The sequence below is a fragment of the Panthera tigris genome, chromosome D4 (genome assembly GCF_018350195.1).
Source record: "Panthera tigris isolate Pti1 chromosome D4, P.tigris_Pti1_mat1.1, whole genome shotgun sequence".
Classification (NCBI taxonomy): domain Eukaryota; kingdom Metazoa; phylum Chordata; class Mammalia; order Carnivora; family Felidae; genus Panthera; species Panthera tigris.
This window is the reverse complement of record NC_056672.1, coordinates 80,606,885-80,623,550: the sequence shown is the minus strand read 5'-3', so window position 1 is coordinate 80,623,550 and position 16,666 is coordinate 80,606,885. Positions and strand designations below refer to the sequence as shown.

Sequence of the window (16,666 nt, the reverse complement as noted above, 5' to 3'; positions counted from 1 at the left end):
GAGCAGTGCGCCTGCGTGGCCGCCCGCGCATGCGCAGGCCCGAGGTGGCCCTTGGCGGTCGAAAGGGGATTTCAAGGAGACGGGGGCGACGCGGCTGCGGGCGCCTCCTCGGGGTCGGGGCTACAGCCGTCATGCCGGGGATAGTGGAGCTGCCCACTGTGGAGGATCTGAAAGTGCAGGAGGTGAGGCTCGTCCGGAAGCCAGGCAAGCAGGGCATAGGGCTGCAGCTTTTCGGGCCTGGGCCCAGCTCCGCTTCGTCTCACTGGACTGTGGGCCCTGGGTCCCCCCACCTAATGCCCCCCGACACAGACACAGGTGGATTCCCGGACGCCCCCGGCTCAGCTCCGGGAATCGCCTCACCCCCACCCCATCATGCAGGGGCTCTGTAGAAGTCTCCTCGCCTCCCCCACCCCGACCTGCTGCCATCTGCTTGCCCTTTACGTGAATAATAGTGGTACTTTTTATTAAGCACCAGCCAGGGCCACTTTACTTCCTTTAATGTCACTTAATACTCAGTCCTCCCTGCGAAGTGAATATGCAACCCCGGGTGTTCACAGCCGAGAGAGAGAGACCGTCGCTTTTAGGTAGCCTAATCTGTACAGTGTTGGAGTGGAGCTAGGAAGCCAAAGCAAAAGGAGATGAAACTGGAGAGTGGAGTTGCTAACAACCCTGGGAGGGTGTTTGGTAATAGGACATTTAGAGCATTCATTTATTCAGGAGATACCATTTGAATAATTGCCATATACACGCACACTGGAGAATAAGAGATAGCGTCCCTGCCCTCATAGAGCTTATAATCTGATAGGGAGACAGACATAAAGAGGCAGTTACAGTATAGTGAAGTTTGTGCTATGAGAAGTGAATACAGTATAAACTAATTACAGCAAGTAGGACCAAGCCTTTTTTAGAAGTCAGGTAAGGTGCTAGTTCCTTCACGTACATTAATTCATCAAAGCCTGCCAGCAACACTATGAGGTAGGATATTATTGGCCTCTTCATGTGAAAGGTAAGAAAACAGGTCCCAAGAGTAGAAGTGATTTTCCCAAAGTCATATAGCTAGGGAGTGGTGGAGCTGGACTATGACTCTAGGTCTGAGTTTCAAACCCGTGCTTTTAAACTATTGTATTATGGGTAAAAGCTCAAAAGAGTGAGAAGACTTCACAAAACCTTTTGAGTCTAGGGAGACCAGTGCTGTTTGATGTGACTCTAGTGTTGGTGGGAATCAGCTGTTGCTGAGCCCAGAGAGAGGTACCTTGGACTGGAAGGACTGGGAAGCAGCTTCCACAAGGCCAGACTTATTTTAAGGTGACGTGGGAGGGAGAGGTTGAAGATTTTAAGGCAGAGGAGTGTCGCAGCAGGACTGGATAGTAGAAAGACCAGGCTACATAACAGGACAAGGAGGGCAAAACTAAGAATTATGTGCCAGAAATTATATCCCAGGCACTCTGTTAAGGGTTTTATCTTCATGACTTCAGTTAATCTTCTCAGATGCCTGTGAGAATGGCAACTATTATTTCCCATAGAGGCATAACTTTTTAGCTGTGTTCAGGGACTCTGGTCAAGTACATTTACGAGAGGGGAGGTTGCCGGTATTCAGTCTTTTGTTTTTTTCGTCCCACCTTGAAGCTGGGTTAGCCTGAAAGTGCTGTATTTTTCATTGAAAGTTTAATTTAATCTGAGGTTCTACTTCCTGCAAGTATTCTATATCTGGAATAATTTGCCTTTAGTGTTCATACCTTTGAACTGAAATACAGATAATTACATAAATAGCTACAATGCAAGACAAAGTATGATTAAATCTATGGAAGAGGGGCAGACATAGTTTCAGAGCAGAGAGTAGGATTTGAAGTTGGATCTAAATTCTAGGCCTAACTGCTCAGTTACCTTGATTAGTCACTTGTAGCATCTGCAGACACAGTTATTTTATTTGTAAGATGAAGTGATTCCAGCTGTATAATTCTCTGAGGCTATAAAGGGAACAGAGAAAGCACTTCTCGGGCGTAATGTGGGACTTGGCGAAATGGCATTTGAAGAATAGCATTTATAGGCCAAGATGGACAGACAGGCTTTCTTAAGCGAGGGTTAGATCTGAGCGAAGGTGAAGAGATGGGAAAATGCAGGAGGCCACAGATGGGTTGTGGGGACAGTGAGTTCAGTGCTCTGAGACAGCAGCAGGTCCCTTTTTGGAAGTGTCTTGGGTGAGAAGGCTGGATCCAGAAGGCTTTGAATACTCTGTAAAGAGTTTGGGCTTTATTCTGCTGTTAAGCCTGAATCCTTCCAGGGTTTTGTCGCTAATTTGTTTCAGTAGAGTACAATAAGAATTGTCTTCTAGGAAGATCACTCTGGCAGCCCTGTGAAGAATGGATTGAAGAGAGGAAAAGAAAAGGGGGACTAGTCTTGGCAGCTGTTGAAATAACGAGGAGGATATTAATGACCCCAACATAATTGGTGACTGTCCTCACAGAGGGGAAAGAACAGATTTATGTGGAATTGCTCAGACTTAGCAGTGACTTAGATATCACAGGCAGGAAAGGTCGGGGAGCCTGTCAGATCTGCAACCTGACAGTGGGACTGGGGAAGCCAGAAGGAGCAGCTTTGAGAGGCAAGTTAAACACATTTTGGACCTTGTTGACACATCCCTGTGAAAGAAGTAGTCAGAAGCTTAGGGCTGGAACCTCTTTGTACAAACTGACAATGTTGAGCAGAAATAATAGCTGATATTTTTGATGTGCTTTCTATGTGCTAGCCACTGTTCTTGATATTTTTACACGTGTGAACTCATTTAATCCTCACCAGTACTATCAAAGGAGTACAGTGATCTCCCATTTTCCATAAATTAAGTCACATAGAAGTCACAGCATAAATTACTATAGAAAGAGGTGCAGACGTGGTTAAGGAAGAGAGAACAGGACTGGAAGATTGGTTGTAGATTGTAAGACTCTCCCTGCCTCCCTTTCCACACCTGCAGACTGTATAAACCCGCTGTGCAGGGAGGCTGTCATGAGGGTAAATGAGGAAGATGCTGGAATTCTGTGTTCTTTGAGACAAAGGGAGCTGAATGAATTTGAGAGGGTATTCACAGTAAGCAGCTGGGAAGGGATGTTGTTTCTGGTGGAACTCATCCGTCTTTGTGAAGAAGCAGGTGAGGGGACATCTGAAGTCCTTTGCCACCTCAGCGAAGGCTGTGTAATGCAAAGAGGCTTGATTGAAGGTCACAGTCTCTGGATTCCAGTTCTGCGGTTGCCACTGGCCTGCTGTGTCATCTTGGGCACATCTCTGTCCCCAGGAAAGAGATTCAGTGAGTGGTTCTTATCCTTTATTTCCCTGTGACAGAGCATATTTTACACACTCAACAACATGGGTGCCCCTAGATTTTGGTAAGACTTCTACATTTGTAGGAAAGTAAGGCAAAGAATGTCATAACCTTTTTGGGCACAATGGCTGTGAAGGCATTCGAGTGAATCAGCCATTTAAAGATCTTTTAAGGCATTGGTCAAGGAGGTAAGTACAGCTTAATTTTTAAAATATATTAAGCTTTAAAAAGTTTGAATTTTGATTTTTATTCTCTTGGCTTTGTACAGGTAATATAGCAAGTTAATGTATACCCCTCAATTAACCTAATACACTCTTATAAAAAACTGTAGGGGTGTCTGGGTGGCTCAGTAGATGAAGCGACTGACTCTTGATTTTGGCTCAGGTCGTGATCTCACGGCTCCTGAGATTGAGCCCCACTTTCAGGCTCTGCACTGACAACGTTGAACCTACTTGGGATTCTCTTGTTTCTGGAGCTCTCTGCCCCTCCCTCCCTGCAAATCAATCAATAAGTAAATTTAAAAAAAACACAACTCTATGGGGCACCTGGGTGGCTCAGTTGGTTAAGCATCTGACTCTTGATTTCAGCTCAGGTCATGATCTCACAGTTCATGAGTTCAGGCACCCCGTGGGGCTCTGTCAGGGGCTCTGTGCTCACTGTGTGGAGACTGCTTGAGATTCTCTCCCTCTCTGTCTGCCCCTTTCCTGCTCACACGTGCGCTCTTTCTCAAAATAAGTAAGTAAACTTTAAAAAAACAGCTGTCATATAAAATTTTACCGATTTTTAAACAAATTTATTAGAATTGTCATGGCAAGTTTCACTTGTATCATAAGTTCATCTTTGCTTTGATAATTACAGCAGTTGTAATGTTAGTAGACATCGTCCTAACTATTCTCTTCCCATAGTGTGTAGATGAGTTACTCTCTTCATATTCCTTTGCCTTTTATCTTATTAGTAATTTAACCTAAGCTGTGTGAAAGTCATAAAAAATAAAATTATAAAATTTTTATCATTATAAAAATAATAATTACATTATTCTTACATAAAAATCCTTAATAGAATGCTTATAAATCAAATCCAGTGATATCTTAAAGCATAATGCACTGTCACAGACTAGATTTTATTGTAGCTATAGCGAGAGGTTTTTGGAAAATCTGTTAATTCTCTACATTTATGGGTAAAAGAAACCTGAATTTTTCAGTCTTTCTGGAAACAACAGTAAAACAGAATCATCAGAAAGAAACTTCCTTAATGAGGACTATCCAAACGACTATATCCCAGACACCAATAGCAAATATTGAACCAAATTGTGCTTTAAAGTCTAGAAAAAGGCAAGGATGCCTACTGCCATTGCTGTTCATTTGTATTGTCCTAGAGGTTTTAGTCCAAGCAGTAAGATAGGAAAAGAGAAGGAGAAAAAAAAGGATATAACTATCAGAAAAGGTAGTTTTTACTCGTAAGTGGAAGTTTTTCCTCTTAATCCTCTTGTTGTTGTTTTTTTTTTAAGTTTATTTATTTATTTTTGAGAGAGTGTGAGCAGGGGAGGGACAGAGAGGGAGAGAGAGTCCCAAGCCGGCTCCATGCTTGACGTGGAGCCCAGCACTGGGTTTGATCCCATGACTGTGAGATCATGACCCAAGCAGAAACCAAGAGTTGGATGCTCAACCCACCGAGCCACCCAGGCACCCCTTAATCCTCTTGATTTTGTATCAGTAAGATATGGCTAGAGAGAAGATGCAGTGTCCAAACAAGCTATTTAGGTAGTATCAAAAAGGTTAAAATACTGAGGAATAAACAAGAAATATGCAAGGTTCCTATATGAGGGAAACTATCATTTTAACCAAAGAACATAAGAATGACCTGAGTAAGAGGAGGGACGTAATATGTCTTGGTGAGAAGGCATAATTCATGTAGTCTCGCCTCTACTGTGACTGTCGTATCGTCAGTATCTGGCACAGAGTGAGTGGCTCAACAGATGAGAGCTTTTGTATGGTGCTTAGAGAAAGATCCTCTGGGGAGATAAAAAATTTCAGCAGAGACCTAGTGTTGTAAACATGCTCGTTCCCTTCTAATTTAACACATAACTAAACTTTGTGCAGTTCCAGTGCAAATTATTGGATGAGGGGGTTCATCTGAAAGAATAGCCAGAGCGATTTCGAAAAGGAAGAATAATGAAGAGGGTGGTCCTCCCAGACAACACATGTTCTATTTAAGTTCCAGTAACGCAAACGTTGTGGAATTGGCCCAGGAAAAGGTAGTACCGAAAAGAGGCCAGCAGAACCCTTGCTGCACAGCAATTAGACGGGCCCTGGACTGTGTGCAGCCCTCTGTGAGTGAGCTGTAACTATACTGTTTCTCAAGAAAATGAACCAACCGGAAGGCAAGTGAGAGAGAGTTATGGACTGGTGGCTACCTTGGATATAGTGTGTGATAGGAAAAAATAGAAAATTTTAGTACTTTATCATTAGTAATAACTTACTGGACTAGATGTTTTTACTGATCCTTTCCAGTCTCATTTTCTGTGACTCTATGGTCTTCTGGGAATTTTATGTATCCTATCACTTTTTTTTTTTTAGTGTTTATTTTTGAGAGAGAGAGCTCGCACATGCAAGCTGGGGAGGGGCAGAGAGAGAGGGCTCCCTGCTGACAGCAGAGAGCCCACCTAGGGGCTTGAACTCACTTGAACTCAGGAACCTCGAGATCATGACCTGAGCTGAACTTGGATGCTTAACCAGCTGAGCCACCCAGGCTCCCCCCTGCCCCATCAGTTTTATTCCTGGAAAGGAGACTTGTCAAAACTCCCCAGAGTTGGTTCCTCTCCTTCCATCACAGAAGCTTCCATCATCTTTCAGAGCTCTACTTTCTCTGTCATAGAGAGCTAAGGGTTCTGTTAGGACTGCCATTTCCTTATGTCTAAAATGGGGAGAGTAATGTCAACCTAATGAGATTATTATGAAGGTGTAGAAAATCATGCATGTGAAAAAGCTTTGTGATCTCTAAAGCAGCAGAGATCATAAAGGTTTATTATGGTAGCCCCCTATCTTTAATTTTCTTGGAGTCGGAACAAGTTCTCCCTTTGTGTTCCCTCGGCCTTCAGCAGCAGGAGGTGAAGTTGAGGAAGTTGATATCCTGGTCACAGATCTGTGGTTTGTCTCCTCCTGTTCCGTTCCCCAGGTGAAAGTCAGTTCTTCGGTGCTGAAAGCTGCCGCCCACCACTATGGAGTTCAGTGTGATAAGCCCAATAAGGAATTCATGCTCTGTCGCTGGGAAGAGAAAGACCCCAGGCGGTGTTTAGAGGAAGGCAGGCTCGTCAACAAGTGTGCTCTGGACTTCTTCAGGTAAGAGTCTTTGACTTGACATCAGTGCCTGTGGGCTGAAACATCTAGGTATATGTATCTCAGTGAACATCTAGCTAATTAAGTAGAAGGATCATTTTAGTAGGAAGTGTAAGACCTTGAAGTCGGATAGACCAAGGTAAGCATGCAGTAAATGATGCAGTTAGCTTTGTTATTTGTTTTTATTATTTGGCATGTGCTTTAATATCCATGAATCTTAATTTCTAAATCATACAGGATTGTAATGAAAAATTTGTAAAAGTATGTAAAAATAACTCAGCACAGTGCTTGCTAACAGGTGTTCACTAGATTGATGCTACTATGGAACACTCAGTTATTATGGAAAGAAAAGTGTGTACAGAGTCGAGGTATTAAGTAGGCCATTATGCTTAATACCATAAGTAAAACAATCCATATTGCAATTGTAGAAAAATGTTTTGACAGACTCTATTAAAAGGGACAGAAACTCCACTCGAAGGGAATTGGCTTATGTAGCTGTCAAGTCCAGAAATGGGGCTGGCATCAGGCGGGGCTGGAATCAAAGGGCTTACATAATTTCATAACTACTTGGTATCTTGTTGCCTCTCTTCTCCTTCCCCGATCTCTTAGTTCTGTTTTGTCTGTCAAACTCATTTTCAGAGAGACTCTTTCTTGCTGTGGCAGAAGTGGCCGGCAGCCATCCCACACTGCTGTGCTGCTTGCCTAGACCTGGCCCAAGAGTGTCCTTGTCCAGTGGTGTGAGCATAGGTCCCTGGCCTGAGTCTCATTGGCCTGGCTGGTCGATTTCGTATGCCTCTCTTTGAATCAGGTGTGTTTCAGGAGATAAAATGCTGTGATTTGTCAGGCCTAAAGTGGGAAGTGACTTAAATTCATCTAAACTGCATTGCTGAGAGAGAGGGACAGATTGTTCCCCAAAGAAAAATTACAAGGATGTTACAGAAGAATGGGGACTGACTGCTGGCTAGGCAAAACCCACAGATGTCCACTACAATGACGTTAGAGGGAAAAATCAAATTCCTTCACGTAATAGCTCCTCTCCTCTTTTGCTTGGTGTCTTTGTCCACATGCAAAGATATTTTTGTGGTTAAAGTCACAGTGTGTCGTTTAAAATTCATTTTTCTGAAACCATGGGGAACATTCTTTCAAGTTGCTAGATTGTCTTTGTGATCACTTTTAATGGCTATTTAATATTCCACCAGTAGGTAAACCAACCATAATTTACCTGTTACAAAGTCATTTTTAATCCCATTTTTAAAAAAATGTTTATTTTGAGAGAGAGCATGCACACATGAGTGGGGGAGGGCAAAGAGAGAGAGAGAGGGAGAGAGAGAGGATCCCAAGCAGGCTCTGCGTCGTGCGCAGAGCCCAACACAGGGCTTGATCCCGTGATCCTGGGATCATGACCTGGGCCAAAATCAAGAGTCGGAAGCTTAACCGACTGAGCCACCAGGTGCCCCTAATTCCAGATTTTGCTTGTTTTAGATAAATCCTCAGTGGTTACCTTTGTGTGTAGATCTTTTTCTCTTTTTAAGTAATTCCTTGGCATAAATTTCCCAGAGGTGAGATTATTCTGTAAAAAGGCTTTGAATGTAATTTATGGCTTTTGAACTATAGTTGCCATTTAAAAAAAATTGGGTCAGTTTATGCTGCCCTCAGCACTATATCTTGTTGTACCTCACCAGCATTGCATATTATTTAAATATTTGATAGGTACAAAATGGTGTTTTATTCTTGCTTTGGAATTTGCATTGGTTTGATTGCTAACAAGGTTGAATGTGTGTTTATTATTTAAATTTTGCTAAGAGAACTTTGGAAGAACATTTCTGCTTTGGCCCAGAGGTAGTATATTTAAATGTGACATGTTGGGATTTCACAAGCTCCTGAGGTGCCCAGCCGCCTCCGTGAGAGGGATTTTTCACTGCTGATGTTGCTCTTTGCAGGTGTTTGTAGGCAATTGTTCGTTGGGTGTGGATACCAGGGTAACGGGGTCCAGAACTGAGACTAAGTACTGTAATAGTGCTAGTTGCTCTCCCGCTGCCCCCATGCTGGAGGAATAAACCACTTGTACTGGAAACAGTAGGCCACTACCAAAGTGATTGTCAAGTGAGGTGGGTGCAATTTTACGTACTGTGGACGTTGTTCTGGTCGGTGAGGCTAGAGGCAATTCAGAAAAGCTCCCTAAGGCTTTGATATTCCTCCTTCCTTCCTGTTGCACACCCTGCCACCCACAGGTTACACCAGAATCCCTACTGGTCATGGGGCACCTAGGTGGCTCAATTAGTTAAGCGTCTGACTCTTGATTTTGGCTCAGGTGAGATCGAGCCCCAGGTCAGGTCTGTGCTGTCAGCATGGAGCCTGCTTAGGATTCTCTCTCTCTTTCTCTCTCTCTTTTTCTCTTTCTGCCCCCACCCCCACATGTGCACTGTCTCTCTCTTGCTCTCTGTCAAAACAAATAAAGAAGCATTAAAAATAAAAGAAAGAAGGAAATTGGTGACATTGGTTGCTTCCTAGCAGGGAAACCCAGCAGGAATGGAAAGCAGATTTTTTACTGTGCATTTCCTCCAACCCATGTCTGGGGTTCTTCCCGAGCCATGTTAAATAAGATTCCTGTGTTGAGTGTAGCTAGATTCTTAGAGTATGACAAGTAAGCACTTCCAAATTATGATTCCATTGGGGGAAGGAGGTGCTATGTGTATCTTCCACTGCCTCATGTATGGCTTTTACATAAAATAATGGTATTTTATTTTTCCTTGGATTGGCATTTATTGGATTACTAGCAAGGCTGAATAGTAAGAGAAGGGGAATTTTGTAAAATAATTGAGGCTTATACACAAAAGTTACTTTTTCTTCAACCATGTTTTGGTGGTCACAGAATTAATGAATTATATGCTACCTCCATTTATTTATTTATTTATTTATTTATTTTTATTTTTTATTTTTTTATATATAATTTATTGTCAAATTGGTTTCCATACAACTCCCAGTGCTCATCCCAACAGGTGCCCTCCTCAATGCCCATCACCCACTTTCCCCTCTCCCCCATCCCCCATCAACACTCAGTTTGTTCTCAGCATTTAAGAGTCTCTTATGGTTTGCCTCCTTCCCTCTCTGTTACTTTTTCTCCCCCAATTCCCGTCCCCGCTGGTCTTCTGTTAAGTTTCTCAGGATCCACATATGAGTGAAAACATATGGTATCTTTCTGTGCCTGACTTATTTCACTTAGCATAACACTCTCCAGTTCCATCCACATTGCTACAAATGGCCAGATTTCATTCTTTCTCATTGGCAAGTAATATTCCATTGTATATATAAACTACAACTTCTTTATCCGTTCGTCAGTTGATGGACATTTAGGCTCTTTCCATAATTTGACTACTGTTGAAAGTGCTGCTATAAACATTGGGGTACAAGTGCCCCTATGTATCAGCATTCCTGTATCCTTGGGTAAATTCCTAGCAGTGCTATTGGTGGGTCATAGGGTAGATACTATTTTCAATTTTGGGGGGAACCTCCACACTGTTTTCCAGAGCAGCTGCACCAGTTTGCATTCCCACCAACAGTGCAAGAGGGTTCCTGTTTCTCCGCATCCTCTCCAGCATCTATTGTCCCTTGTTTTGTTCATTTTAGCCACTCTGACTGGCGTGAGGTGATATCTGAGTGTGGTTTTGATTTGTATTTCCCTGATGAACAACGTTGAGCATCTTTTCATATGCCTGTTGGCCATCTGGATGTCTTCTTTAGAGAGGTGTCTATTCATGTTTTCTGCCCATTTCTTCACTGGATTATTTGTTTTTCGGGTGTGGAGTTTGGTGAGTTCTTTATAGATTTTGGATACTAGCCCTTTATCCCATATGTCATTTGCAAATATCTTTTCCCATTCTGTCGGTTGCCTTTTAGTTTTGTTGATTGTTTCCTTTGCAGTGCAGAAGCTTTTTATCTTGATGAGGTCCCAATAGTTTATTTTTGTTTTAATTCCCTTGCCTTTGGGGATGTGTCAAGTAAGAAATTGCTGTGGCTGAGGTCAGAGAGGTTTTTCCCTGCTTTCTCCTCTAGGGTTTTGATGGTTTCCTGTCTCACATTCAGGCCCTTCATCCATCTTGAGTTTATTTTTGTGAATGTGCTACCTCCTTCTTAGCAGAGAGCACCAAATGTAATTTAACTTTCTTAATGACAAGGATGAATCTGTTTTTGTTCAGTCCGTTAATAGAATGAGGACTTTGAGCTCTGGGGAGTGTGGGGTAGTTTGCCTTGACACTGAATGACCCCGGGATCTTCTGCTTGTTAGTATGTGTATTTGCCTTGTATAGTTCTGTCTCTTCCTTTGCCATTGTCCCTCATGCCCATCTCGGATTACGCCTCCTCTTCTAAATTTGGTAGACTGATAATCTTTAGAATTGGATATAAAGAAAAGAATAGGTAGGCCCTAAGTGAGGAGTGCTCGGAGTAAAATCTATGTGCTTAGACCAAATTTTTTTGGCATTTCAGTTCATTTATTTTTGGTACATAAAGAAATTAGGTCTTATTCCTTAGAAATCTTTTTTTACATGTTGCTTCTCATCCTGAGGATCTTAAGTTGTCTTGTAAGTGAAGTGAGAGCATCTGTTACCATACCTTTCAAAAAGGAAGGTTATGCATTTGAGGTCTGTACCTATTTCCCCCCACTTTTCTATTTCTCATTATTTTGCAAAGAGCTACCCCTGACCTAGCCCTCTTTTCCAGGCAGATAAAGCTTCACTGTGCGGAGCCTTTTACCGAATATTGGACCTGCATTGATTACTCCAGCCTGCAGTTACTTCGTCGCTGTCGCAAACAGCAGGCCAAGTTTGACGAGTGTGTGCTGGACAAACTGGGCTGGGTGCGACCTGACCTCGGAGAGCTGTCCAAGGTAAAAAGGTCTCCTGCTGGGGGTTTCCCCCTCTCACTGAGGGGTGGGGGAGGGCAGGAGGTGGTCAGAGAGGGGTCTCTGTGAGTAAAGATATGATGGGAGAAATCTGTGTTTACCAAACAGGTTGATGAGAGGGATTATACACAACCCAGAAGGGAATTTATTTAATACAAATACTCCTTTAAATAGATCTTCTGGCATGTGCAGATTGTTTGTTTAAAATTAGCTAATTGAAGAACAGAAGGGAGTAGATGAGGATAAACACAATGTTGGGGCACCGTCAATTGAAAGCATTGAGGTTATTACAGAATTCAGAGAACAAATAGGATCGAGGTTATGCCAGGTTCTTCAGGCCACATTTATCAGGACCTAGGATTTTTAGAAGTATTTCCCTGTAGTTTAAAATGTACGTTTTCTGGGGCACCTGGTTGGCTTCATTGTTTAAGTGTCTAACTCTCAATTTTGACTTTGGTCATGATCTCACGGTTTGTGAGTTTGAGCCCCGTGTCCTGGTCTGCACTGGCAGCAAAGAGCCTGCTTGGGATTCCCTCTCCCTCTCTCTCAAAATAAACAAACATCTAAAAAACATAAAAAGCATGTTTTCCTACTCTTTTTTCTGTATTTCTTGTCTCAGTCATGCCACCACCATCTGTGGAAACCTCAGAAACCTGAGTGTCTTTTCTTCACGTCCCACTCTTTCTTCCTTTATACAGTCGTCAGTTCCCGTAGGGGAACATCTCCTAGATTAGTTTTTGAATCCTCTCACTGTCCCCACATCTTGGACAGGAGTTCTTAACTTGGGCTACGTGAACTTCTGGGAGGGGAGGGTGGTGCAATTCAGACTTTAGAAGACACTGTATCACCTGAAATTGAAGAATTGAGGATATAATTATGTCTCCACTATAGGCATGATCTGTATGGAAAATGAAGACCACTTAAAAATTTTTTTTTAAGTTTATTTATTTATTTATTAAAAATTTTTTTTTTAACATTTATTCATTTTTGAGAGACAGAGACATAGTGTGAGCAGGGGAGGGGCAGAGAGAGAGGGAGACACAGAATCCAAAGCAGGGTCCCGGCTCCAAGCTGTCAGAACAGAGCCTGACGTGGGGCTTAAACTCAGGAACTGCGCGATCATGACCTGAATCAAAGTTGGATGCTTAACCGACTGAGCCACTCAGGCGCCCCTTAAGTTTATTTTTAAATTATTTTTAGTAATCTCTGCACCCAACATGGGTCTCGAACTCAAGACCCCAAGATCAAGAATTGCATGTTCTTCCGATCGAGCCAACCAGGAAGTCCAAACACCACTTTTCTTTTTAAAACTTCACGGGCTTACTCTTGCTTGCAGTGTCCTGGCTTGCAAGGCCCTTTGTGATCTGACCTATCCCTGCTTCTTGAGCCTCATCATTGTCCCTTCCCTCTGGGACAGATAGGTGGCAAGGTGGGGGAAAACTCAGGTTTGAATGGAGGCAGATAGTACTACCGATCACTATGGGATCCTGCACAAATTGCCAACTGTTTCTCGTCCTACCACATCTACAAAATAGGACCAGTATTCATACCCAGTTTTCTGTGAGGTTTAAGCTTGAGAGCCCTTGTGAATCTCTGGCCTAGTGCCTGGCATGTGGGCCCACAATTAATCTTTATTCCCTTGCCTTTCTGTATAGCATCTATGGATGGTTGGATCTCAAGCTTGGGGTCACAAGTAGACAAATGACTTAACAGTTTTGTTTTGTTTTTTGTATCCAGTCTGATCTCTTCAGATGGCTTCTTTTGCTGTCCTGAACAAATTGCTTTATTTATTTATTTATTTATTTATTTATTTATTTATTATTTATTTAGTCTGTAAGCTTTTTTGCTCTTTTTATGTTCATCGCAAACAATAATTTTTTTTAATATTAAATATAATTTATTGTCAAATTGGTTTCTATACAACATCCAGTGCTCATCCCTGAACGAATTACTTTAAACTGCTGATAATTCTGAGTTGGAAAGCGGCGGGACCTACAGGTTTAATAATGAAAACAACCTTTTCTCATTTCTGTCTCTCAAGAAAGGAGAATCAGCAAATCATGCTGATGAGAAAGCATACTGATTCCTGAATCTTTGTGTCAGCCATTTTAAAAACCTATGAAGTATTGGTGTCCTCTTTTCAAAAGTTTGTTTCTTTAAGAGGATTATCAGTTTTAGTCCTACTTAGAATCAGAATCCAGTCTCTTCTTAGAAAGGTAATGACCAGTTGGATAAAGCCCACGTTTTACCTTCATTTACTTCTGCCTTCTGCTTCCTCCAAGTTGCCCTCCTCTCCTTTGCTCTGACCAGTTTCCACTCACTCTTCTGCCCTCAGCTTAGATGCCAATGTCCTTTGAGGTTTCCAGCCTTCCTAGGCATCCTGATAATGTTAATATTGAAAATAACTTTTGGCGCTTAACCATAACCTGCTATGCATCAGGCTCCAGACTGTGTATTATCCTAATAGCGCTGTAAGCTAATAGCCCCATTTTAGAGATGGGAAAATGAAGGTCAGGTAGGCTGCTCAAAGTTGTGTACCTAGCAATTAGTTTGACCACATGCCTCTTCTCCTTTTCTCTTGATATGGTACAGAAGAGGAAGTTGTTTTGTTCTTTCCACAATAATTTGTCCTTTTAAGGGGTCTGTTCATTACTTTAAGTTTGAGAAACATTTTTCTAGATTGATTTCATAAATATTGTAACTTCCTGAAGGGAGCTTCACATGCCAGCTGGAGGCCTTTGACTCTGTCAAGTAGTAAGGAAGCATTAGTGATCTCTGTGGCAGAGAGATGAGAGCACTGTTCTAAAAACAAACAAAAAAAGACTCTGGATCTGTAGTCAGAAGACTTGGGTCCCAGCTCTGGCTCTGACCTGTAGCGTGTGTCTTTATCATAGGCAAGTTGGCCTCCTTGTTCTCATCTGTGGACTATAGATAATAATGCCTCACAGGGCAGTTATAGTAATAATTATGCTGTTGTCTTCCTGAAAGCTCCATTCACATTGAATCGTTTTTGGATTTGTGCACATGGGAAGACTCATCAGTCATATAACATGGAGTGGCTCGAAGATCAGACCACTAGATAACAAGACTATTAATAATTATGGCCTTGTCTTTCCATTTCTCTGTGTGTTTCCTCATCTTTAAAGGGAGGACGGGGGCGCCTGGGTGGTTCAGTCAGTTAAGCATCCGACTTTGGCTCAGGTCATGATCTCATGGTTCGTGAGTTCAAGCCCTCCATCAGGCTCTGTGCTGACAGCTCAGAGCCTGGAGCCTGCTTTGGATTCTGTGTCTCCCTCTCTCTCTGCCCCTCTCCCGCTCATACTCTGTCTTTCCCTCTCTCAAAAAAAAAAAAAATAAATAAATAAATAGAGGACACTGGGGAGCTTGGGTTGACTCAGTTGGTTAAGCATCAGACTCTTGATTTCAGCTCAGGTCATGATCTCAGGGTCCATGCTGGGCATGGAGCCTGCCTAAGAATCTCTCTACATTTCATGCGCTCTCTAAATTAATTAATTAATTAATTAATTAATAAAAAGTGAGAACAATTTCTGCTGGCTTCTGATGGAGGTTTTTGTGACCATCGAGGATAATGTGGACGTGACCACCTTCTACCTGTCTCCCTGTTGCCATTGTGCAGTGCTCCACCATCTTGCTAGGCCTGTTGGCTCAACTCTCCCAATTCTGGTCTTGCCCCTCTCCAGTCTAGCTTCTGCACCTTCCAGCCTGCAGATGTGCTTGAGTGGCTTCCCTGCTTCAGTGACGTCTGTCACCCTTGAGTTAAAATTCAACCACTTGTGCACATCATTCAGTACCCTTCATTGTCCGGCCCTGTCTACCAGTGTAGTATGTTACGTGAAAGCACAGGCTTTGGAGTAGGCAGATCTGGCTTTGAGCACTAGTTTTTCCACTATTAGCCAGGTGGCCCCAGGAACCTCTGGAAAAAGGCCTCAGAGGAGTGTGAAAATGAAATGTAATCGGGGGCCCAGCATCATTTCTAATAAGTGCTTGGTTAGGTCCTTCATCTCCCTCCATTATCCAAGCAACCTTTGGCCATTCTAAGGACATGCCTCTCTGTCTTCCCATGTACTGTTTACTTAGAATGTCTTTCCCTTGCTAATCTTCTGCTGGCTCATGGTTATCCTTTTAAGCTAAATGTTACCCCCCATGAAATAGTTCAGGCCCCTGTCCTTCAGGATGGGTTACGTGTACAGAGTCCTTGCTCCCCAGCACTTAGTTCATGCCTCAATTATGATAATTCGGTCGGGAGTCTTGGTTGATTTTCTCGTCTGGCTCCCTCAGACTGTGAGCCCCTCGAAGACAGTGTGTATCTCGTTTCCTGCTGTATCCCTAACTTCTGCCACATGAAATGACCCAAAAAAGGCTTTCTTAAATGTTTGTTCAAGAAGGCTTTCTTAAATGAGTTTAAATGTGGTTTGCTGGGGCTTGAGAAAAGAGGGGTAGTTGGGGCAGCGGGAGCAGAGAGGAAATGCTGGGAGGTGCATTCTTGGTCACAGACTGCTCCACCTGACCTTCAGCCTTGCCTCTTGCTTCTGTCCTCTTCGCTCCTCACAGGTCACTAAAGTGAAAACAGATCGACCTTTACCGGAGAATCCCTATCACTCGAGAGCAAGACCAGAGCCCAACCCTGAGGTAGAAGGAGACCTGAAGCCTGCCAAGCATGGCAGCCGCCTTTTTTTCTGGACCATGTAAAGATGGGTCCGTGGCCCACACTCAGTCACACGCCTGGACGACTGCTGATGAAACTCCCGTGCAGTTTGCATCGACTGATAGAGTTCTTTCCGGGATCAGAAACTTAACAAAAAAGTTAATTTATGTGACTTGGCAGTTATTCTATACCATTTCCTGGCCATTAAAAATTTTAAAGGAAACAGTTGTATTTTATTATGTTTTATATAACCTTTTGGCCTTTAGAGAGGACTTCCCTTTGCTTGTTCTTGTGGTCCTGCCTGTTCCTCTCTCTTTGCTTTAAGTCGGCGATCACCAGCGTGGCGGGGAGCCGCGTTAGACCAGGCAGAAATGACTATGTAAAGGACAGGCTCTCTTGCCAGTCTGTGTTCACACATTTTGAAGTCTTCCCTCTCTCCCCATCCAGCAGCA

The 16,666-nt window shown here is 42.9% G+C and overlaps 1 protein-coding gene across 1 annotated transcript; it reads left to right on the top strand.

The window, feature by feature from the left end:
- Window positions 1-12: 12 nt before the first annotated feature.
- Window positions 13-16,437, top strand: NDUFA8 (NADH:ubiquinone oxidoreductase subunit A8). The gene is made up of 4 exons (XM_007094358.3): window positions 13-182; window positions 6,488-6,651; window positions 11,368-11,533; window positions 16,121-16,437. The coding sequence occupies exons 1-4, from the start codon at window positions 30-32 to the stop codon at window positions 16,256-16,258; spliced, it is 621 nt and encodes a 206-aa protein (XP_007094420.1). The 5' UTR covers window positions 13-29; the 3' UTR covers window positions 16,259-16,437.
- The last annotated feature ends 229 nt before the right edge of the window (window positions 16,438-16,666 follow it).